Here is a 24,184-nt window from a genome sequence, read left to right as displayed (position 1 = left end):
TATATATATATATACATAAAATGTATGTATCAAATACACCAAAAACAAATCTGCCCCTCCGCACCTAACCGCATTTAATAAGTATTTTTAGTGATTTGCTTTTGCTGAGCTTGTTGACAGCGCGCAATGTTGCGTATGCGCAATTCATATTTGTTTTTCGTTGCTAATTTATGCGCGGTTATTTAAGCGTTTCCAGCCCACAGCATTTTGGAGGTGTGACGGCAGGCTGCGCAACTAAACGAAGTGTCATTTAACTGCGCTGATTGAAAAATGAATGGTGGAATGAGTTGAAGGAGTGAACTCGTCGCTTTGTTATATGCTGTCGCTTGTCAAACGTTGCAATGATTTTGGTTTTGGTTGTTCATATGTTAAGAGACACGGTAACAGACGGTAGTTCAATATTAACCGAGAGACTTGGAGAGGATTGGGTGCATTCATTGCTAATTGTTCACTACTCGTTGTGGAACTCCTACAACAAAATAAAACATAGTATATATGTACATTTGCCACGATGTTCGTTACACAAATGAAAACATCGCAGATCCTATAAAGTATATAATTAATGAACAGCGCAAGTAGCTGAGTCGCTTTAGCCATGTCGGCCTGTCTGTGTATATGCGAAGTAGTCCCTCAGTTCTTAAAATAGCCATACAAATTGAGCGATCGGAATCCAAGTACTTGCATGGAAAGCTTTTTCATAAGATAAGATATCTACACGAAATTTGGCATGAAGATATATCTTTTTGTCCTTATAACGTTTTGCTGGAAGCAAACCGTTATGCATATAGTTGTTATAAGAAATGCACCTGTGAAGTGATTTATTGCTTCGGTGCAGCCGAAGTTAACACTCTTTCTAACTACTTCTAATCTAATTATAACTATTAACACATTATCGAACCACTTGAGAAGCAGAGGAGTGGCGTATGAGGGCACTGCCTAGTCAAATATACCCAAATATATACTACTCTTATCAAGCCAAAGTGTCTTAACACCACTTCGAGCCGCCTTTAGTTAAAATGGTAGTCTGCCAAACCTTGAAGCAAACTCCCACAACACGTGGATGGGCTTTATTGAAAAGTTGTGTTGATTTCCAATAATTTCTGGGAAAGCCGGTTTCACCCTACGCTTCGCCTAGCAGCAGCCAATTTGTTTCCGCGAAAATAGATTTTATTTGATTAATTTTTAATTGTCTATTGTAACATATTAAAGCTCTCTGCATATCACATACATGATGATCAACAGCTCTCTTTCTTTTATCGGTCCCTCTCACATCACCGCACGCAGGGCCTGTTGGCTCTAATATTCGCTCGCATCCAACATTTGTCGTTCAGACTAACACGGGGCCATACAGAGATCCCCGACTGCGCGCAGTTGATGATTAAGCCAACAATGGCGACATCGACGAGCGAGATGATCGTTGTCAATATCATTATCACTCGTCGAAGAGGCCAAACAAGACTTACTCGTACGAACGTGATGAAGTTGTTCAACACAGAATCGATCGCACTGTGGATGTGAACGAATATACATACATATATACACACAGGCGCACCCATAGCGTCGTACAGCAGTTTATTTTATTACTTATTTACCTTTGCGGATTTGTGAGCACATATGTACGTATGAGTGAGTGTGCGAGTTGGAACACGAGTCTACGAGTTGTTGGTAATATAGTACGATAGAAAACGGTCAACATTTGTGATCGTCGCAAAGGTGAGCTCAGTTGGAATCTGATATTCGGCGCGAGTGAACGTTGAGCGGAGGCGAAACACGTTGACGACGAACGTAGCAACGACGAATCGTCTCAACAACTATTCCGGCTTTTAACGGTTGTGTTATTAAATTATGGCTTTTTGGTTATTCAGCAAATGAGCAAATTACAATACGAGGCAGATAACTGTTCAAAGTGCGAAATTTGCGAAATGATACGATAAAGAGATCTTTGTTATTCAACATTAGGGCGTGTGTGAGAAATTATTTGTGTGCGGATTGGAACATTTTTGTGCGATTTTCGAAGATTTCAGCCAACGGCTTATCGTGATCATTACGGGCCTCGTGGTTGCTTTTTTTTCGAAGTGGATTGTGTGAAAACTGTTAGCTTTTTCGAATAGTCAAATAGTATTTGCTCGGAATAAACGATAACAAAAGCTGCCAAACTCATATTGGCAATGCAAATTAACAGTAACAACAGCAACTACTCCGACGAGTTTAGCATTTTTGATTTGAATTAAAATTTGTTTCAAAGCAGAATTCCAAAAAAATTAAATAAACAAGCGCTTTGAAAGCGGATTAGCGGAAACGGGTTTTGCTGAGAAAAGTTAAAATTAAAAATTTGCAATTTTTATTAATTAGCATAAACAAAATAATGAACACGAAAACAGGTGCACAGAGGCAGAGCCTAAGCGTGTGTTAAGAAATGTTGAGGCATCCATGACAAAAAGTAAGAAGAATAGCAGTAATAAAGCAAAGTAATCGATAAAAATAAAGTAGTGAAGCAACGACGATAAAAACATACATAAGCAAGGTAAACGCGAAAGAGGCTTATAGATAGCAAAATGGTCACTTCATGTCTTCTGCTGAGCGGCAGCTGCGACTATCCCAACAACAGCACTGTCAAAAACCGGGTGTGCAACAGCGGCGCCGACAAGCACAAAAGCAACAAATTCAACGATAAATTCGTTGCTAAAACACCCCAGCGAAATATGTCATATTGTGAAATGAAAAATAAAATTATTTTGACCACTCTTCGTGTTCCATTGATCGGCCTTTTCTCATTGTTGGCCATGGCCAGTGCGCTTGCTGCCACGGAGGGGGCCGCTGTCTACTCGAGTAAGTGTGTTTACAAGATTTCCATGAAAACAATTTGAAAATTTATTTACGCAAACATACACACACATTTACGAAACATACTTGTATAAGAATATACCAAATATTAAAAGTAGCCTTTGTTTTGTTCGGCCAGAAACGGACAACTCTATAGCTTCTCAAATACCTCGGCAGATTCATTGTGGCGTAAGTGTTCGTCTCATATTACGCTAATTCGCTAATAGTTTGAAACAAGATTAGTCAACTGACGTATTCAAAATGAAAAGGAATTTAAATTTAGTCTCAGCCTCGACCTTCACTTGCAGAACTTAACCAAAGCCATTTATAGAGTTGTTGTTTAATTTATTTATAGTTTCTTGGGAGTATTTTGTTTATTCGGTTGATATTGCTGATGAGTTGGTGTCTGCTGGTGCATTGTCGCACCGGTTCGCACCATGCTGGGCGGACAATTACGCAGTGGCGACAACGGCAACACCACACGACACATCGCAATAACAATGACAACGAAAGAAGAAAAAGCAACGAATTGACCGCAATTGACCGCCAAGTCGCAGTGGACAAGTGTGCATTAATTTTGCTCAGGAATATCGAAACAAACGTAGACCGTGGCATTTTTCAATTGTTCATTTTTGAATACTGTGTAAATGAGTTTTTTCAGCTTTGAAAAGCGAGTGGAAGCTACGGTGCCCCGAGTTGAGTTCTCACAAATGAGCATTCGAGAAAAGTGTATTGATCTTCGAACAGCTGTCTGCTATTGCATGCCTTCACCTCACCTCCGCTCTTCCGAGTCTCTCATTCGCCCATGCCCGAAAACCGCAAATACCGCGTGAAATCGTAGACAAAATACCGTTTTAATAGATTGGTGGAGAAATGAGCGTAGGCCTGCGTAAAAAAATGGGGAATCAAACTATATTGTGAGCATCGACATTCTACAAAGCGCACAGCCGCTCCTCAGCATATCAAATTCATTGACTTTGCTAATGCTCGTCATGTATGTAGTTTTGTTCAATTGTAACGGCACTTGAGTTCGTACATCGGCAATATCTGCCGCCGCAGCCGATATACAGCGATCCACACACATATCTATATCCATTTATTATACAAAACAAAATGTGCGGACGTAAGTGTGCCCTGGGCGTAACTTGCAACGGCTGCTGCAACTTGTCTTACTTATTACTCAGTTCACGTTTGTGCTATGCACGAGTGAGCGCCGTTGGAACGGTTAAATATTTACTGTAATTGCAATTATCAATTCATTATACCTTCCCCACTTGCAATTCCGCTGCCCCTAAACGCCGAATTTCTTTTGAATAATTCATTCGAAGTATTATTACCCGGCATAAGCGCGTAGCATGAGAATCGCTGTCGTTTTTCTTATTATTCTTCACATCTTCTAAATATGTTGCTCCATTGGCAATTCGTGTGAAATGCAATTAATAAAGCAACAACACGACAATAAAGTAAAAAAAAGTTATTGCACCTTTCTATTGAACTCAATTAGTTGGATTTCGCTGCCGATACAAACACATACACATACACTCATATTAAAGCTATGCCCCATCCATGGGAGATATAATAATTTCGAACTTTATTAACGCTATTATGGCAGACGGTTCAACTGTGGTTACACAGGGTGCCCCTATTGCAAAATTTCAGTTCCAAAAAACAAAAGATCGCACAGAGCATGGAATAATTCAAAGAAAGAGCATAGGGAGAAAAAAATTGTCTAACGGTATAATGAATCGAGCAACAACGCTTTAGACTTAAAGTCCTCTATGTTCCTAACAAAAGGTCAAAAAATTTTATTGCGAACCAAATGTGCATGTTGCTCCACTCTCAGATTCATTAGCTAGTGGGCATGATAGGCGCAGCATATTTTCGCCTTGAACTTTATAATTAATGACTTTTCGAAATTTGCTTATTTAACTTGAAAACCGAAGCTCAGAATTGGAATATAATACTTATTCACGTGCACTAATTACAAGTTATATAAATTTATTCAGTTTTATCAATTGTAATGCTACGGTTAATTAATGGGCAGTAGGAGGTGGAGCTATGATATTCGAAAATGAGCTTTGGGAAACACCTGCGGGACAATTACTTGCAGATAATTAAAAAAAATATTACATTTATTTAGTCTCATTTGCCTTCGGAGGCATGGCTAACGATTAAAGAGGTTAAGCAACGTGGTCGAGCTCCATTTACAACTAAACCTATAGACCCATGGTGGCTAGTGGAGTGAACGGAATTTACTAGGAATGTTTTAAATTAGTTAGATACCACTCTGATTCTGGAGAACTAGAATACGGCTTAAAGACCAAAATATATTTTAGATTAAAAATGTCAGAATCTTTGGCTCCAACCAAATTCAAAGTTTGTAAATTAAAGCACCACTAATAGTCTACAAGTAGTTCTGCGGAAAGAAGCTTTAATAATTCCGTTTGTTAATTTTAGCTGCGCAATACAGTGGCGTGTAAAACATTGAAAGAAATTGCAAAATAAACGAGTGGAACAGTTACTTCATGGTGTTCATTTGTATGTATTTACTTGTAAGTATAACTGGAAGAACAGAGCACCAAAGCAGAATAGGCGAACGGTTGTGCCACGAGCATGCGCAGCTGATTTATGCGTCCATTAGAGTAGCAACTCCGGCACGCCTGTTTGATCTGGCTTTATGATAACCGCCGCTCAGAGTAGGATGCTCGAAGGCAGTTTCCTCGTCCCCTCGCATGTTTTTGTAATATTTGGCAATATCGATGCATATTTATGAATGCTGTTGGTAGCCGTGTCGGCGGCTATTGCCGTTAACATCTTGCGTGCATCTTTGCCGTTGTTACCTAGTTGCCACAGCGATATTCTTGCAACACGAAGCGTCTGTATGTATATTTGCAACGGCAGTCGCAGCGGTAAATGTGCGCTTCACAGCCGACTGGTTGCTTAGTATAGTCTGGTAACGTGTTCGTTTCGTCGCTGCGTGGCAAGATTATTTATTCAGTATTGTTTTTCCGGTTGCCGTTTCATGGCTACTTAGCTAACTGCACACGAAGATAACTGGGCACCTTGTTGTTGCTTGTGGCATGCAACTTGCACACTTCACGGCTTGACGCATTCACGAAGTCGAGAATTCTCAACGCCATCCACCTGTCACTTCCCACAGAGGTGGCCTAGTGGCTCAGGTCTTGCAGATAAATGCTCACGATATGTCTGTCTGTGTGTGTAGTTCATACATTTTAGCAGCGTTTCTTCCTCTTTATTTGTGCCACTGACAGCTAACAGGAATTTAACTGCTTTTATTAGAAAGTTGACGGGTCAAGATATTTGTCGCTTGTTGCAAATAATGAAAACAGAAAAATAATACAAATATATAAAGCAAAGTCCAAAGTGTTTGACTACCTGACACGGAGGCTTACTTCACCTACTTTTCTTGCAGAAAAATACAATTCTCGGCCAACTGTTGGTTCACGGTCAGTGGCAAAAAGTTGTCATTTATAACTGTACCTGCTGAGTTTTTATCTGGACATTTACTTACATGCCTATATACATCCCATACTGAGATTAGTCGGTTTGCGTGTCTCCGATATTAGTTGCGATTATGAAACTTTTGAGATGCGTTCCACTGGCCTAGTGACGCAGCTGCAGTCAACGCTTCTAATTAAAAAAAAAAAACAATGCTTAATCATGATTCCACAAATAAAGAAGAAAAATAAGTTTGGACATTCTAAGAACTGTGAAGGGAGTAGTGCTCACAAAAGTACGAATGCTCCAGCATTCTTAGTGAGAAACTACCATATAACAACAAAAAAAATTAATTTGAAGAGATGAAATAACTTATGGCTCTTCGCACTAAAAAATTGCCTTAAGCTGCTTCCTGGTATCTGTAAATGTAATTTGATAGAAAGTTGGGGTAAAAATGGAATCTCTCATATATGTGCCGCTGAGTTTATTCAACCCATTTAACTAACAAACGATTACATCGCGAAACACGGCCAACCGACTAACGGTGCATGACTAGCTAATGGAGGCAATAAAAGGTTGAGTGCACAAATCGCCATCGGTCCGGGATTGTAGGACTGGAACAGTTAACTTCACAAAAGATATGCACAAATAATATTGACGTGTGTAAGTATGTTTGGACGCACAATAGAAAGTAATAGTTTGGACCCAGAAAATAAAAAAAAATGCCTCCAATTATGTAATGATTTGTTTGAATAAATACTTCTAGCCCTAGAATTAGCACGTAATTTTGGAACTTGCAGTTCATGAACACCCGTTGCTCCTACTTATGCTTATGGTACATATCTCCATGTTTGTATATGTGCGCCTCGCAGTGGAGTGAAATTGCTTAGGCCAACATTTTCACAACCTATTTACGAGCTTAATGATCGCTAGGTGATGATCGAGTGAATATTTACATTTTTTAAGTAAAATGTTCGCGAACAAAAGTCGAAACGTTCAAACATAACAACAGCAAAAGCAACGGCAATCGTCGGTTGTGAGCTGTAATGTTGTGGCATTTGGTGAAGCGTAGACGAATTAGCACACACACACACTCGTCTATGTCATGTAGATGTGTATGTGTGTAGTTATAGTGATGAGTTCAAACGCAACCTTGTCGGAAAATTGCTTAATGCTTCTAAAGTCAACCGATCAAAATGTCTCCACACTGTTCGGCTGCAGCTTCAATGCGGTCGTCTAATAAACAAGTGCCGCCGAGTATGTGTGGCTGTGCTTGTGTGTACAACTGAATGAAAAATGTGTTCAGGCATAATTGACACTTTTCACATAATTACACACACTTATACATGCGCATATCAGGTGTATACATATGTGTGTTTGTTTGCCTATTTGTCATTTATTCAGCGGGCTTTTACGACTACACAATTGACCCAATTCGTGCTTTTAACAACAACTTTGTTTGTTTTGGTAATGAAAGCATTCTATACAACAACGCTGCAATTACATGAATTGTAGTCTGCAGAGCAATGCAGCCCAAACACACTTTTACAAACACAAGCACACACATGTGACCGTGTAAGTGCGCACTTGAATGTCTCTAAGTTTGCTCAAATAAATAATAAAACTGTTTATATTACAGACACCTGCTCACATATGCCATACATACATACACAAATGAGCAACAGTATTGCTATTAAAAAATATCGGGGATTATCACAAATATTTTCAAATTTTCCTAAACCGAACTTGTACAATTGATGCAGAACTAAACCTCCCCATATACTATATATACTTGTAGGCAATATTTGATAATAATTCTTGTGAATAATTCTTGCAACGTGAAAAAAAAATATCGCTTTGAAATACTTTCGGATCGAAAGAACTGAAATATGGTACAATAAATGGAATACATTTACAACAGGAAATAGATTAGAATACAAAAGTTCGCCTTAAATTCCAATTCTCACCTGCATTATACTTCACTGTATAACTTTGTGGTTCTCTGCTATCTAAAGCTGAGACATGAGTGGGAACCACAAATATACGCGTAGCTCTTAAAGAAGTGACGAATCGATACGTCTGAGATCATGTGGACAGTAAAAGAGACCGGTGAACGATCTTTAAATTCTAGTTTTAAGTTCTAAGGCCGCTATTAAATGGTAATTTGGTAATAATTGTTTGTTGATTGAAATTAAACCCAATATTTTATAATAAAAACCTTTTTTTATACTTGTAGTTTCCAAAAATATTGATGAAAGTATTCCCTGTTCTATAGAAACCCCCTTATTGTTACTTTTAAAATGCAGTAATTGTTAACGGTTAACAAAGCTCCATAAAATTAACTCCACAAGATTCTATTAATTTAAAAACGTTCATAAACCATTCTCCATAGTCTTAAATTAGTCTCTACTCCACACAGGCGCCATAAACGCGAGAGACACTGCACGTTAGGCGCATGTGCCTAGTACATATAATACATACTATGTCTGTATTTATGTACATAGAAGCTAAATCTAGATATATGCTAAACTTGTAAGATCGCTCAACGTTTTCTGTGCCAAAAAACAGTCAAAGCTTTGTTTGATTTTCTAATTTATTCTTTTGATGATCGTCACTTTAGTAAATCAGCTGGACAATAGGTTTCGTTGAAACAAAAACAATTCTAATGTCTATTTATGCGTGCGACTAAAACACGTTTTGCCATTTTTTTGTAGAATGTTTGCTGTTTGTTTTTATTTTTATTGCGTCTAAGAGTGCTTCTAGATGAATACTGACCCAAAGATTGGCAAGAACCGACTGGGAACATCAGCAGCCTGCAATTACTACATACTCGTACATATGTGAGTTTATCAGTATGTAAGCTTGAATGGATTCAGACGAAAATTAAATGTGATTAACACTCATCGGCGTGAGTGACTCAACAATTGGCCTAGTAGCGGCCAAGGAATTCCCAAAGGCGCATTTCATTTTAATTTTCAGCTTTTGTGGAGTCGAACAGTTGTTTAAAAGAAATTACAAAATCGCAACGTACAACAACAATTTAATTTTCCGCGGTACTTATGGTACGCGTGGTACAATTGAAAACCGGTTCATGTTACATAGCACTCGGTGTTTTAGGCGCATAGCAACAGCTGCTGAACTCCACTCAGATATACAATCGTACACATATTTATGAATTGTCGGTTGAAAGTTATGAAAAACTGTTGTTGTGACTCTGAATTTCATAGCCAAACTTTTTTTCCCCCAAACACAATATGAGATGGAATCATAATGTAATTAACTAAAGAGTAATAAGTCGATTTAGTGGCTTAGCTTGGGATCTAATTAATATTATACTAGCAAGGCTTCTGATTTTACTTGTGGTGAAAAACTTGACGTTATCGACAAACTCTCAGAATTTGGAAGTCGCCAAAACTCGCCTTTTCACATTTATATGCCAGGAAATTTTATTGAAATGGACTTCAGATAACAAATGGACCTGTTGGAATCTGAAACTTCCGTTCGATCAATCAATCGATTGTGATTGTTTCGATGCTTCACCTCTCACAAGATCACAGGCGGAGCACGAACACACACATACACATACACACATCTGTCGCTTATGCGAGTCTATTAGATGTCACTTATCAAACGAGTACTTTTGCACGTCATACATACATACATAAAAACTGTGTTTATACGTACATACGAACGATAATTGCACAAGCGATGCGTGTAGATTTTAACTTGAACTACTTACGAGTGCTGCCCTCCAACGAGAATGCGCAAAGGTCACTATTTTGGAAAATCTGTCTAATTCCAAACAGTAAAACGTATACAGATTTTAAAGCTAGAAAACAAACGTAATTAAACCCAGCGCACGTACATACAGTTAAAGGGTAAGAGGGTAACATAAGAATCACATTTGAGTAGGATGGCTTTTGATTTTTAGAGATTATTTCAATGTGTCGAAAACTCAAAAGTTCCAACAAAAACATTTGGCTGCCTGAAGAAGTACCTAATTAACATGTCTATCCAGAGTACTGCTTGTAGTTGGGTACCTCATTAAAAGTCGTAGAAAGGAATCTGAATTTGATTTAGGCTTGTTACGCGTTCAATTTGCGTAAAGCCATGATTATCTGGTTATCCAACCTGGGTCTTATACAGTAAGACTGTGTATTATACCAGAAGTAATTATCCAGTGCTTAACCACCCTACTTAGCATCAATAATTCTTTGAAGTAGTGCAAAGTTTGTCCAAAATATTTGATTCGAATCAAAAGTACCAGAAATTATATCTGTTTTTTTGCGACAGCTTTTCTTTGTTTATTGTATTGTGAATATGATTTTCTAATTCAGTTGTGTAAATTTCATAAAAAGAGGGCGTAAGTGAGTACAAGACATAAATGTGTGGCTCAATTGTTAACTTGTGGTAAATAATATATATATACTTATATATATGTTAAATAAACGGAGGAATTATTTGGCGAATTTGCTAACGTCCAAATGTTCGTAAACCAACGACCAGAATAGGGCTTAGTAACAACTGACTCACATTCAACTCACTTTAGGCTAACGGAAAATAGTGAAATGTATACAAAAACAGCGAGCGGCAAAAAAAACCAAAAAAAATGTCGAGATCAAAAAAAATTTGAATGTAGAAAGAAAGGAGTGAATGGCGAAATTCGAAAGCCGAAAAAAAGAATGAAATTAACGTGAGTATTCAGCTAAAACACTGCAACAGTTAAGAAACCGCAAAGAGACACAGAAAAAGCTGAATGGCAAAAGATAAAAGTAACAAAAACTCTACAATAAAGCACCGGGTTGAGTTCTCAAATGAATAACTTCCAACACAAGGCGGGTTAGCGCGCACACACTGACAGTCACACAGTCATAAATTAATGAATATCCAAATCGAGTTGATGGCGAAATCATAACAGCAAAAAGAAGTGGAACGGTAATGAGATTACAGACATTTCAGTTGGGACGAACCAAAAATGAGAGGCAAAGAAAAAATCAAATGAAGTAACTCCAGCAAAAAGGAATTGAATTTATTACACTCGCAGTCATACTGATGAGGCTGTTTAGGATGTAGCCAATTGTGTCGCAAGAATGAATGAATGAACAAATTGACTAACGGCTGTCGTATGTGTGTCAGCTGCTGCACTCCATTTTCCGTTAGCGGCGCACTCTACTTCATGGGGAAGTTTAATTGCTTCTGACCCGGTCGAGAGCTGACGTCGCCGCAGTCGCCGGCGCTTCATAAGAGCGCATTGCATATAAATATTCGCACTTGCGTGGTGGCAAGGCGGCACGCTGTCACAGTGGCAAGTGTCAGGTGCCAAATGGAAGAGCAGAGTATAGAGATTATGCGTTGCATAGGCTATTTTCACAGCGCGGTCGTTGCATGCGTAACAAAGCACCATTCTTATCCATGTCTCTCTGCTTGGCGGTGTATCTTGTAAATAAATAAATATGGCTTTAATCATGCAAATACACTGCATTGAAGACAGTGCGCCTTCGAATTATAAGAGTAGGCCTTCCAATAAAGGAGGGGGTAAGGTAATTATGGTTTTTTCTACTGGTCGGCTCTTCTCCCTTGTCAAAGCCAGAACAAAGTTATTCAGTTCCATACAATACAAGAGAGTATATGCATAACGCATTAAAAACTGTAATCGCTTGCTTTTCTCTCTCAACTTATCATGTACATCTATTTAATTTATACCAGTTTTGTTCTGAGGCTTGGTGAATCGAACACAGCTATTCTGAGTAGAAATGCGATCTATAATGCGAAGAAGCCAAAGCGTTCGGTTTTATTGTTGCAATGTCGTGTCTTTACTGTTATTCGTATTTCTCTCGCTTCCGAGAAACTGGAATAAAGAATATTAATATTTCCCTATGAATATTTGCTCATAAATTTAAGTGACTGCGTTACCGAAAACGGCTGCCAATAACCTAATGGAACCCGAGCATTTAATAAGAGAAATTGCGAAAATTTCCTTTACAAAATATGCAAGTTTATGTTCGTTAGCAAATAAATAAATAAATGCAAATGTGAGCTACAAGTATATAACTCTCTATATTGCGCAATTGATAACAATGCATTGTTGTTGTATTTTATTGTTTTTTTTTAATCTTAATAATGCGGCGTTGTCTCGAACTTCTCAGCATTTCACGGGTCAGAAAAAGACAATGCTGAACGGCTTTCAAAGTAGAAATGGCATGGAACTCATCCCGGATCTTCCACCCAGCATTTATGTACATAGGTACGTGCGTATGTGTGTGTGTGCATCTGTGTGATTGCAAGCCCGAGTTCGACATTCATACAATTAACTGCATGAGTGCTGGTTTGATTAATTTACTTAACTACAACCTTTGACATCGATCCGTTCAAGCAGCGAACAATTAAAAGTGCAACCAAGAACCAACAATAAAAATATCAAAAGTGCAAAAATCGTACAAAAATATAAACAATGAAACAAAGCGTTAGCGCATTTGAGCGGTGAATGTTATTGCAGTTGTGGAATATTGTAATCAACGAGTTGCAGTTATATATTTTATTCGTGTATGTGTGTGTATGTAGAGAAAACATTATTGTGGATGGATACGTGCCAATTAAAAATCTACTCCGGCGAGTGTTGTTCGAGCACAGGCGGTATTAAATTATTTAATTTGTCACATTTAGAGGCGCGTACCCACCCTGTAGGTAAAAGCAGGGAACAGCTCTGGTTAATTTGCCGAATCGGTTAAGGATATTTTCAAAATAGTATCTAAACTTCACAATCACTCCAAGAAAAAAGATTCGGAGTCCGGAATTTGGTTAACCGAAATGTTTACATTCATTCATTTTCTATTTGAGCTAATTTCATTATGAAAATGATAATAAGATCAAGTTTTTTTTTAATGAGATCTATAAGAATATTTCCTTGAAATCTTCGTACGACCATTAAGCATTTTTTCTGCGCCTGGTAGTTATGGCCATTTTACCGAGAGGTGACATACAAACAGACAATAACCAGCAGTATTCATCACCCAATCCAACATTACTTCACACTTTGGGATGCACTTTCCCTTCGGCGTAAAAAAAAAAAAAAATTGGGTGACATTTTAATTACAGCTAGTTAGTCTCCATGACTCTGACTATATATAAAAGGAAATATAATCCTACACCGGGATCGGATTTCTGCCAAATACATTCCCTTGCTCAGATTTTTCCTACAGGGCAAGCATGATTTTCTCACTTACATATACATACATATGTGTATGTTCATAACTATATACAAATTAAATAAATTATTTTAAAATTAAAAAGCGAATTTTTTATATATTTTATTTCGTTTTCGAATTGTTTCCCAACTGACCCCATTGCCCTGGCTATCGAATGCCTAATTATTATAAAAGAAGGCCTTTGGGTTAAAGTGTAGCAAACATTCATTCATTTCCAAGTAAACACCAATTATAGATATAAATTTTAATTGCAACTCACATTGGAATAATCGCTTACTCCGGTATATCTCTCCCTAATAAGTCGCTCTATCAATCGCCAGTGCTTGCAATGATTACAAGTATTATTAATTTTCCTGTTCTCATCATTTTCATAGATTTTTACAATCAGCGACCAGCAGCGGAAAATTTGAAACTTTTACTTTTTAATTTGACAATTTCAAACATTTTCTCCTTTAACACACCCATTCAAATTAGATCTCACGCGGTATCTTTGCTCTTGCTTCCACCCACGTAAATACTCAACTAAGTAAAAAAACCTAAAAGGTAAAGCATGTTTACATTAATGGTGTAAATTACGAGGGCCTCGTTTGCTGAAAAAGTTATCACGAATTCGACCAAATATTTGTACGAACGCTTGCATTGTATGGAGGCACCCACAAGTACTGAATTGAACTGTATTTCTGCTATGAGAATAGCAAAGTTCACGCCAAGCCCTTCCGCAAAGTCCACACGATGCATTAACACTTCGGGGACGTTTAATTGAAAAGGATTTGTATACGTTGGGAAGGCATTTTCACGTAGTCGATAGGATTTCGGGATATATATGTGATACACTCTCGTTGTAATATATTTATTCCTTCCAATTAATTTTTTTGAGACTGACAAAGTAAGCATTCGGATTTAATAATCGAAGAGTTTCTGCTATGCAATGTTCGGAACTCTAACGAGAAGGCTGAGATAAGTTGGTTGCTATGACCTTGGTAATGGTGTTCCATACGACACAAGAAAGTGTTATTTAAGGTGGCTTCACACGTGTCATTTTGGAGCTTTGATAAAGTACTGCAATTCATTGCTCTTTAAGCGGGTGCATTTACTTATCTAATTTGCATACAAACTTACTCACTCAAGTGCGTGGAATTTGTTTAGACAAATCATCAAAAATTTATTACCCAGCGTGGGGCGTGTTGGTGCTCCACCCTAACGCAAATGCGACAAGTATTTCACACCTCATGCACATTTCAATTAAATTAAGAGCCACAAATATTTGTACGAACAATACCCAAACATATGCACACACACGCATACACTCTCAGATACATATGTACATACAAGTATTTGCATTCGCTGTCAAGTCGTTATTGCTACGCCATCGATTAACTTGTAATTGCTGTCAACGAATGCAGCTAATTGCATGTGAAATCGTAAAAGCAAATGCGAATAAAAGAAAAAATGACAAAATGTTTAAATCGTCAGCCGGAGTCGTTTGGCCGTAAAAGCAAACATCACAAAAACCGCAAACCAAGAATGAAGACGGTTGAATTGCATCATTTGACACACTTTCTGAGCAGCGGTATTTATGGAAAGTGTGCTACTGACATACACACACGCGTACTTAAGTTTTTCGAATTCGCCTCGAAAGTCCATCTGGATGCATTAGTGCAATAAAAAACCAAAAATTTAACATGAAAATGAATTCTACTAGCACTCTAAATTAGTCAAAAATTATATTCTGGTGACAACTTAAGAACCACTTTCCTTGTATCTATCGATGAGATCACTTATCTGATATTCTTCCTTTTGTAATGAGGTTATATATTTATGTATTTTTTTTTCTTTGCAGACATCAATTTCCTAAAGAATCCTAAATTCGAGCAGATCTGTAGCGTCCAGCAAGAGCATTACATCGAGAGCGACGGCAAAGAGTCTAGTCTAATACTTGAATTTGCACCCGGCGTTTTAGCCGAGAAGCGACATCTGTGCACGCGCATTCTCAGCGCTCCTGCCAACTATGGCTTCATCGTACGCCTTATTTTACCAAAGATACGACGCAATCGCCATGGCGCTGCGCCTAAGACTAACGCAGACGATGTTGTCGGAACGGCGACCAGCAGCGAGGGAACATCAGGCACAGCTACAGCAATACGCGCAGCGACAGCGTCGGCAGTAGCTGATGGAGCAGATGCAAACTCTGGACCGTCTGGCAGTGGTATGCCTGTACTTAGCGGTATGACGTCTTTGATCGACAAAATCAATGCAACCGTTAACAAGTCAGCAAAGCCGACGAGATCGTGCCCGTTGTCAATTGTGAGTATTATGTTTGCCCTTTAGTTTTACTTAGAACTTTTTTATTTGCATCTTTTTGAAAACGATCTGCAATGCCTGATGAAACCCTTCACACAACCCTTCAGAAAAACAGTCATTGGGTTTCTTAAAAACTAATAGTTCAAAGTTTGTTAAAGAAGGAGATTCAGCTTCATTCTAGAAGGGATAAGTTCATAATTTTATGAATATTAGACCAATAAGTAAAGAAGGAAAGGAGACCGTATAACATCCATACTTGTATTGTAATGAGCCACAGCCCTTTTGTGGGTAATTAGTATTGTATTAGATATTACAGTTATGTGAAGGTTATGTTTACATAGACCTATGATATTCACTCTCTGACATACCGTTGACTTTCGTCACAGCTCACATTATTTTTTCTACAATGTCGGAAGTGCTAAACTCCCTCAGCAATTTTGTGTACAATGCAGCTTCTGCAAATGCCCAATTAGAGTCTTTAGCTGAAATATTTTGCCTCAATATCGAATGGTTAGACTCTATTACCGAACAAGTATGTTTCGTCTGCACTAAAAATAAGCATAATCGTACAAGGCTTTGGCGCTGAGCTAAATCTGGCGCCGCTTTGGTCACCCCCGCCTATTTGTGTGTTGTATTTTAGGTTGGACTGATTTGCGTGTAATTAGCGAGTTACTAATTTGATTTTCCAATTTGCCTTTCTTACTTTTCGGATATGTGGATTTTATAGCAGTTTCTCATCTAAGCGTTGGAGTCAGACGCACAAAGTTGTTACGAATATTATATAAACAAACTTATTAAAAATCTAAGTAAAATGTGAGAACTTTAAGCTCAAGTATTGTTTATTTTTAGCAAGCTCACATTTCTACTCTTACAGCTTACGTATTTGCTAAGCGCTTATACTTGTAGGTACGTGTATAGGTGTACAGTGGTAATGCGATAACTTGAAAATTGCCAAATGCGTTTTTTCTTTTAAGCCGATTTCAGTTTCAATATGAAATAATCTCATTTTCATGCCGAACCAGAAAGCGCGGACGGTGTATATGTGAGTATACTCATCTATTTGTTATACATGTATACTCTTACAAATGTATACATATGTGCCTTATTGTACTTTGCGCATGCGCACGTAAATTTCGCACGGTTTCGTGCACATTCAGTCAGCCATTGCTGCTGTCACTCAGTCAACCTGTCAGCCAGTCAGTTAGTCAGTCGACGGCCCGACAGCAATCAGCTCACCTTTTGGGTTACGCGTGGTTGGCCAAAAGTAGATGATGAATCACGGCGAACCCTATATCGCCAGCGCATTTTAGACCATTGCATGTACAAATTAATATAATCGAATGTATGTGTGAGTTAAGGTATTTTCGGCCCCTGCATTTTGCTATTTTTCCTCAAATTCACGAATTTGTTGGTTTTCTAAGCTCAAATGTGTTGTCCGATATTGTCCGCTTACAATCCGGTGTGCACTCGCATGGTTTAATACCATCAGGGTTGAGGAAGGAAGCTATTTGCAACCGGACCGCATCGGCGGGGTACAAGTGTATGCTCTTCAAGTACAATCTTACGAATATATATAAAAATGAGTATATATGAAATTTGAAATGCTATTTCTTTATGTACCTGCGGAACGTCCGTACCACAGTACGGAATGACGAGAAAATTTGCACAGTTATTTGCTTATTCCTGCAGAAGGTGCTAACGGAGACCTTTGTTGCCAAATCACCGTCGATTTTGCAAACTATATATATTGAAGAATATATTATAACACCATATATAATATATCTCGATTAATTTAGGTGATACAAACAACCGTTGGGTGAACAAAACTATTATGCTAAGTAGCAACATGTTGAGAGTATAAAAAGAAGCTTAGCAGGGCACACTGGATACAGTTAGTGTAAAATAAAATTCGGATTTTCTTTTCTGAATAGACCAGCGAACAAACAGAGGCCACATACACCACATTTAGTTTGTCTATCGGTCGGTCGGTGTTTGCTCAAAATCATCAGCTGAAAAAAATAACAAAATTAATTTTAGCATTGAAGTGAGTAAGCGAGTTCTATATTCGAATTGGAATATGAAATCACAATAAGCGGCATATGCGTTTATCCGTCTTTTGAAGCGGCTGTCGAAAGGGCTATAGTACTAAATAACTCAGAATTTTATTTCATACATAACATTTTGTAATTCTCTAGCCTCAATTATAGTATACGCATATTACTTTCAAAATGTTTCTTAATTGTGCAAATTCAAATCAGAACATTTATGTTCCTTTTGTTGGCCTTTTATCTTTGATGACACTTAATTATCAGCTTATTTAGCTTCTGCTAAAGTCGATACACTTCTTTTTGTTTTATTGTTGTTTTTGCAATTAATTACATCCAACAACACATGTTTCCGCCAAGTTGACGCCTTCGTTAAGATTATTTCTTTTGCTTTGTCGCATATTCTTATTTGCTCCGCTTGTATTTTTATTGCGCGTACAAATGTACGTATGGATGTATGCACATATATGGACAGACATGGACAATGAAATGAAAATTATTATTAAAATGATCTCATTCTCACCTTGAATTGCTTCAGTTTGGTGGCAGTCAGCAGTTGGTGGCGCTTCACCTTCGAAACAGTTGTAATTTTATTTATTTATGTTTTTGTTGTTTTTGTTTGTATAAACAGAGATGCATTTGGCAGTAAAATCATTGGGCCCTGAATGAAACAATTGTAAACAAGATAATGGCAAGGAAACGAAGGTGTGCTGCTACTACGCACTCTCTTCTCACAACGAATTAAAAATATTCATTCAATTTGATATTTGGCGCAAACATACACTCAACTGCATCGCAATATCACTATAACTTATTACTTAAAAACATGTTATCTGTCGACGCCTTTATAACACTCCCATTAATTGGTGTGGAAGACGAAATCAAAGGAGCGTCAAGCAATAGTCCCAAATGAGAAGAAAGTCATATCAATTTTGAAAATAAACGTTAAAGTGCGATTCGCTCCACGGGAATCTCATTAGCTAGCCTGTTCAATTGTTTTATTTTCTCTCTATAAATATGTTTATACCTATGTATGTATGTATATACATAAGCTCCTTTATAATAGTACAATAGTAGTTATGGTTACTTTACGACCCAACGGCGCTGAAAACTTCGCATGAATGAAGCAGGAAGCGTTGCCAACCGTATTCAAAACGGCTTTAACCCAATATCTTTTGTTTTTAAAAGCGCTGCAAGCCTTATTTGCATACATTTCCATACAATGGCCCCAACTACTCCGGTCGCATTTGTGCCTGCATCTGCCAGTGCCTTAATATTTAAGAAAACACACACTCTTTGTTTACTCATCGGCATAGGCAACCAGTTCGTTAGCCAAGCCGCGTAGCGTACCAGGTCGAGTTGAGTTGGCCTAGAGCTGGTTTCATACTCCAAACAAGCGTGTCTTCCACGTCCGACCGCTTAGCTTGACGCAAATACAACAACTAAATGTAAAAATATAACTAATTTTGATTTATAAGTAAGTGAATTTCGGTAGCTTGAATCCAGGGTCCAGCTGAGCCTTGTTTCTACACAATGGGCGGAAGTTGGTTGAACATGCGTGTTTAAAATATATGATAACATTTGTGAGTTGGTGGATTTCGTGCAAAGATTTCAAAAGCCATTATATAATTTGTGGTTTATTTTTTATCTTATATCTCTTCCCTCTTGGTATCTAGTCTTCTAAATTAAACACACCCACGCAAGTGAGAGATTATATTAGAAACATATTAGCATTATATTACAGACTTTCTCCATTCAGGTCTAAAGCAAATAAGCCAAACTGCAAGCAAATATCTCTGAATCCAGCCATGGACCATGGGGCATTATCTCGAGAATAATCCGTATCTACACGGAACACTTTGTGACTCACATCTTGAATGAGTATACTCCAGCTGATACTAGTGAAGCACTATTGCCTACACACACCCACACATAACCATATGGTTTTACAATCTACCGCTGTAGTCCGTATGCGTTCGCTTATTCCGTATTTCATTTCGTATGCAAATAGACGGGCGGCCGACGTGCGCAACCTTTAAGTGTGAACATAAACTCTGAATTCAATGCAGACACATACATACATACAAATATACGTTAATTTTTATTACATCAGAGCTTAGCGAAAAAAGAAGAAGAAACAATCTAAAAATAGAACAATGCCAAAAATAAAGCGAATCTTCGGCAAAAAATTAGTTATTTGCCCAAGGGCCTGAAATGAACAGTAAATGATGCAATAAATAGCAACAATAAAATATGACTACTAAAATATAACTGAAGCTAGTTCGCGGCAGCAACAATGCGTCAGCGGAAAAATAAGCGTAGCATTTGAATTTGTCCAGCAAGCCACAACGCGCCGCCCCCGTGGGAGTGAGCGCTAGTATACTTCTGCGAGGGCATGTGGGTGTGTGCGAACGCTTGGGAGCTGTTCGCGACTCTGGCCGTCAAAGTGTCAGGCCAGCTTGTCAATCGCTTTGGTTTGCATGCGATGAATGAAATTTCGTTTTGCCTGGCACACGACTGGTGGGCGGTTGGATGTGGCACATTAATTCATGCACACAACTACGCACGCACTTACACACATACTGCCGCAACGCCCTTAGCAGGAAAACGAACTAGCTGGAAGCTGCTTCGGTTCTGAAGTAATCAGACGCATTACGATATACATACAGAATGCTCAAACTCGCATCTGGCGAGAGCGCCACCTTCTCATCGTTACTACTCAGTGAGCTTCTCACTAATTTTTTAGAGTTAAGAGTACTTTAGAATTTAGCGAATCCGGAGCTCATCAAAGAATTTTCTGCAGGGGGTCTTTTCGTACGAACGTGTGCTATAAATAAGTCATGAATTGAGTAGTCAAAATGTTTGATCTATTGGCCATAAAATAATTGTGCTCTACCGAATTGCATACTTTACGATTGTTATTGATTTTACATGTGTGCGCACCCACACACATACACATACACATACATATGTAAATTGTATGTGAGTGAACACTTGGTCATCCTCCAAGCCGCACGCTCTGGCGCCAGAGCATTCGTAGGCGTGGGCGCTTTTCCCCGCCAAATCTGGTTGGTTTTTGTTGATTTGCATATTTACCTTCTTGAATATATAAATATTACTTTTGACTGCGATACTTTTTCAATGTTCAATAAAGAGAATAAAAGTTTTGCGTCAAATATATTTTATTTACAAAAACATTGGAAACATTTAAAATTTATTGTGAGATCAGCTTTTCATTAAATAAATAAATAAATACCTAAAAGAAGTGAAAAACAAATCACATACATAGAGATGGCTACAAAGCGCTTCCTAGTCGCTTAAAATGTTACTTTTCAAAACAGTGCTTGTACTGTAATCTATCTGATTAAGATGGGTCTTGTTATTAGCTGCCAACCGATTACTAAGGCTGATGTTGAACCTTGGACCTGCTTAGGGATAGTGAACGCCTCTGACTTCTAATCCACGTGTTCTGATGACCAACCCTTCCTTATTTGTTAGTGATTTGTCGTCGCCCCACCTTTTTTGGTCCATTTACAGATTTATCACAAACACGCCAACTTACATGCTGCTGCCGTAAACAGAACAATGAGTTCTCCTCTGAACAACAGAAACAAAAACCATCATCTAATGTTATGATAATTTACTTGGGTGAATGTTATTGTTTATTTAAAGCACGTTCGCAATTAATTGAAATCATGTCGCTTTGCGCCGTTTTTATTGTTGTGCGCCGAGAATGTTTCGTACCCATTATGGTTAGCAATATGCGACTTAATTATTCTCCTATAAGCTCTTACAAGCATTCCTTAGAAGATATCTTGTAACCAACATCAACTGTCTGGAATAATAATAAAATTAATTTGTTTTTGTTTTGGTTCTGTCTTGATCACAGTTCAGCTCTTTGGACTTCCATACGCCGCAATGGCGACTCGACCCTTGTCTGTTGGAGGACACAGCGCCGGAAATGGATGATCCCGTTCGGTTGTTTCATGGGCGCGTGCGCATTGTCTGGGAGCACGGTCACCACAAGCTGCATTCGAAATTGATGGTCACCGCCTTGGGCAAGGGCGAGCAGTGCCGCAGTGAAAAGAAGCATCAATGCCTAAAAATCGGGTAAGTTGTTGGCCATTTACATATCCATATATGTACGGAATACTTGATTTAATTTTTCTTTTTTATTAATCTCGGGTTTTTACAGTGACGAACCAATTCTCTGCATTTCTAAAGATCTCGTCTGTGACGGCATTCGGCATTGCCCGGTTAGCAATGAATACGATAGCGATGAGGACTACGAAATGTGTTGGAAGCGCCGGCGCTACGGTGAGCCAATACCACCTGCCATGGAGACCGATATTTTCGAACACTTTGCCTTGGAAGTTTTTCGCAATTTATTTGCCTTCGATGTACCGACTCAGAGCGAGACAACGACTCCGACAGCTATTACTACGGATGCCGTGTCTACGAATGAGGGTATCGCAGGCAGTATGAATAGCACAACATTGCGCAAAGTGAACTCAAAACAAATGGATCAGTCCGGTTCTAATGATACAAGCAAAAGCGCGAATAATGCTACAATGAGTACAGTGCAAACTGAAACGAATGCTACTGAAAGCTCTGGCGGCCATCACCGTCGCAATTCGACTCGATCTGGCCTCAACTCGGATCTCTCGAAGTACGGTCCGTGGGGTTATCTCATGCTGGGCATGCTTCTGTGTGGAGGCGCCTTGCTGATTTGTGGACTTTGGGGTAAGTTTTAGAGGATTTTCGTGCTTTTGCTTGTCTAGCTTTGTGCAGCTGTGGTTTGTTCCATTCGAGTAATGAATTTTCTCTTTATATTTTGGTTTTTTTAACTCAATCATCACATTCAATAACAACTATATACAACACGCTGCATTCCAAAAACACCTACACATGAATTAACGTTCCCCGAACGAAACTCTTCCCTCCTTTTTGCTTTACATTATTATGAACACCATCCTCTATTCCAAACAATAACGTCCACAAAACCTGAAACGCCCACAACACTCGCATAAATACTTTTATTTCAATAATTACTTCGTTATCCACTTTCATTGGTCTATTTTCTTCTTTTTCACTTGCTTGCTTGCTCTAATTGCTTGACACCTATACACAAAACAAATGATCTTGATCGGTCTGTAAATAATTCAAAATTTGGAATTGTTGCGTTCCACAATTTGAACTAAATACAAAAACAACACAAACTAAATACAAAAACATTTAAAAACTGTGACCCATCGATCCACACACAATCCACATCTTGAAAATATGAGTACGGAACTCAATTTCAAAAATTCTTTGCAATTTGTCCTGGGAAAATTATTACAAAATTGTGATCAAATATTTAACACACTAACGAAATAATTTTCTTCGCACATATCTCCATTTCCATCCCTTCATCCACCCACCAAATTTCAAATTGACATCCGATTTTTACACCTCCGCCTTATTTCCTTCCTTCCTTCCTTCCAGTTTGCTGTTGTCGCTTAAGCTTTCACATTCAAACCATCCGTTCATTTTCAGCCTCCGCCTCTCAGCACGCGACGCAAAACGAACGCGAATCAGCGCTGCAGACCAGTGCGGCTGCCGCAGCTAATGATCTTCAGACGGGCAGCGCATCACCACCCAACTACGAGGAGCTCGATCCGCCGCCCGCCTACTCGGTACTCTTCCCCAACCAAAAGGCGGCTTCCAGCACAACCCTAAGTTCCTTGGGCGCTGCAGCGCTCATGCCGCCGACAATAGCCGCCGTAGCCGTAACAACGCCCAATGGTACAGTAATGACAATGCCCGCCGGAGGAGAAGGCGCTGCAGCGCCCTCTACAGCAACAGCAATGACAACATCCGCTGCAGCGTCCGTCTCGTCAGCAGCTAGCTCTACAACAACGCGCGTACAGCTCGAGAGTGCAACGTGCAGCTCGCAAGCTCACTGATGACAACTGAGAGCCCGTGTGGTACCTGGAAAAGCGACGTCGCCTAATATTACTAAATACTATAGCGTAGAGAAGAAGTTTTTCTGATTTTCCAAAAAAACGACTGACTTTTTAGTTCGATTTAAGATTTAATTTAGCAATACAATAATTAACGAGCTCATTTGTAAGGTTAGAAATTCGAAAGGATATTTTTATATATTTTATGTGAATGTGTTGTGCCCCAATATATTGTTCTTGTAGCCGAGCCTTTTGATTTAAATATTAGCTTCAACTTTTTTTTATATGTGCGCTTGCCATCTAAAGAAAAGCAAATCCTGATTTCCAATAGTAAATATTATTTGAACTCACATTGAAGCCGGTAGATGAATTTATACCATGAAATTTAGAAAGAAGAATTTTTAAA

General features: G+C 38.6%; 1 protein-coding gene and 1 long non-coding RNA gene across 4 annotated transcripts; both read left to right on the top strand.

The window, feature by feature from the left end:
* The first annotated feature begins 1,684 nt into the window (after positions 1 to 1,684).
* Positions 1,685 to 23,898, top strand: LOC106614466 (uncharacterized). 3 transcript variants are annotated; one of them, XM_036367681.2, is made up of 6 exons: positions 1,692 to 1,829; positions 2,353 to 2,829; positions 15,328 to 15,791; positions 21,723 to 21,943; positions 22,029 to 22,576; positions 23,321 to 23,898. In XM_036367681.2, exons 2-6 carry the CDS (start codon positions 2,556 to 2,558, stop codon positions 23,779 to 23,781), a joined length of 1,968 nt encoding a protein of 655 aa, XP_036223574.2. In that variant the 5' UTR covers positions 1,692 to 1,829; positions 2,353 to 2,555; the 3' UTR covers positions 23,782 to 23,898. The 3 variants fall into 3 exon arrangements, with proteins under 3 accessions (XP_069964812.1, XP_036223574.2, XP_069964813.1); XM_070108711.1 differs by having other exon boundaries at positions 1,685 to 2,829; XM_070108712.1 differs by having other exon boundaries at positions 1,695 to 2,829; positions 23,372 to 23,898.
* LOC138856973 (uncharacterized) lies at positions 7,526 to 8,528 on the top strand. The gene is made up of 2 exons (XR_011395943.1): positions 7,526 to 7,857; positions 7,922 to 8,528. It is a non-coding gene; the product is annotated as an uncharacterized lncRNA (long non-coding RNA).
* Positions 23,899 to 24,184: the final 286 nt, after the last annotated feature.

Source organism: Bactrocera oleae, chromosome 4 (assembly GCF_042242935.1).
Source record: "Bactrocera oleae isolate idBacOlea1 chromosome 4, idBacOlea1, whole genome shotgun sequence".
Classification (NCBI taxonomy): domain Eukaryota; kingdom Metazoa; phylum Arthropoda; class Insecta; order Diptera; family Tephritidae; genus Bactrocera; species Bactrocera oleae.
Note: the sequence above shows the minus strand (reverse complement) of the source record. Positions and strands in the feature narration are given on the sequence as shown.

Excerpts from the sequence above, each read along its gene's own strand:
- LOC106614466 (XM_070108711.1), top strand. The coding sequence starts at position 2,556 with ATGGTCACTTCATGTCTTCTGCTGAGCGGCAGCTGCGACTATCCCAAC. Across the intron at positions 2,830-15,327 it reads GGGGGCCGCTGTCTACTCGA|ACATCAATTTCCTAAAGAAT; the intron begins GTAAGTGTGTTT and ends TTTTCTTTGCAG. Across the intron at positions 22,577-23,320 it reads GCTGATTTGTGGACTTTGGG|TTTGCTGTTGTCGCTTAAGC; the intron begins GTAAGTTTTAGA and ends CCTTCCTTCCAG.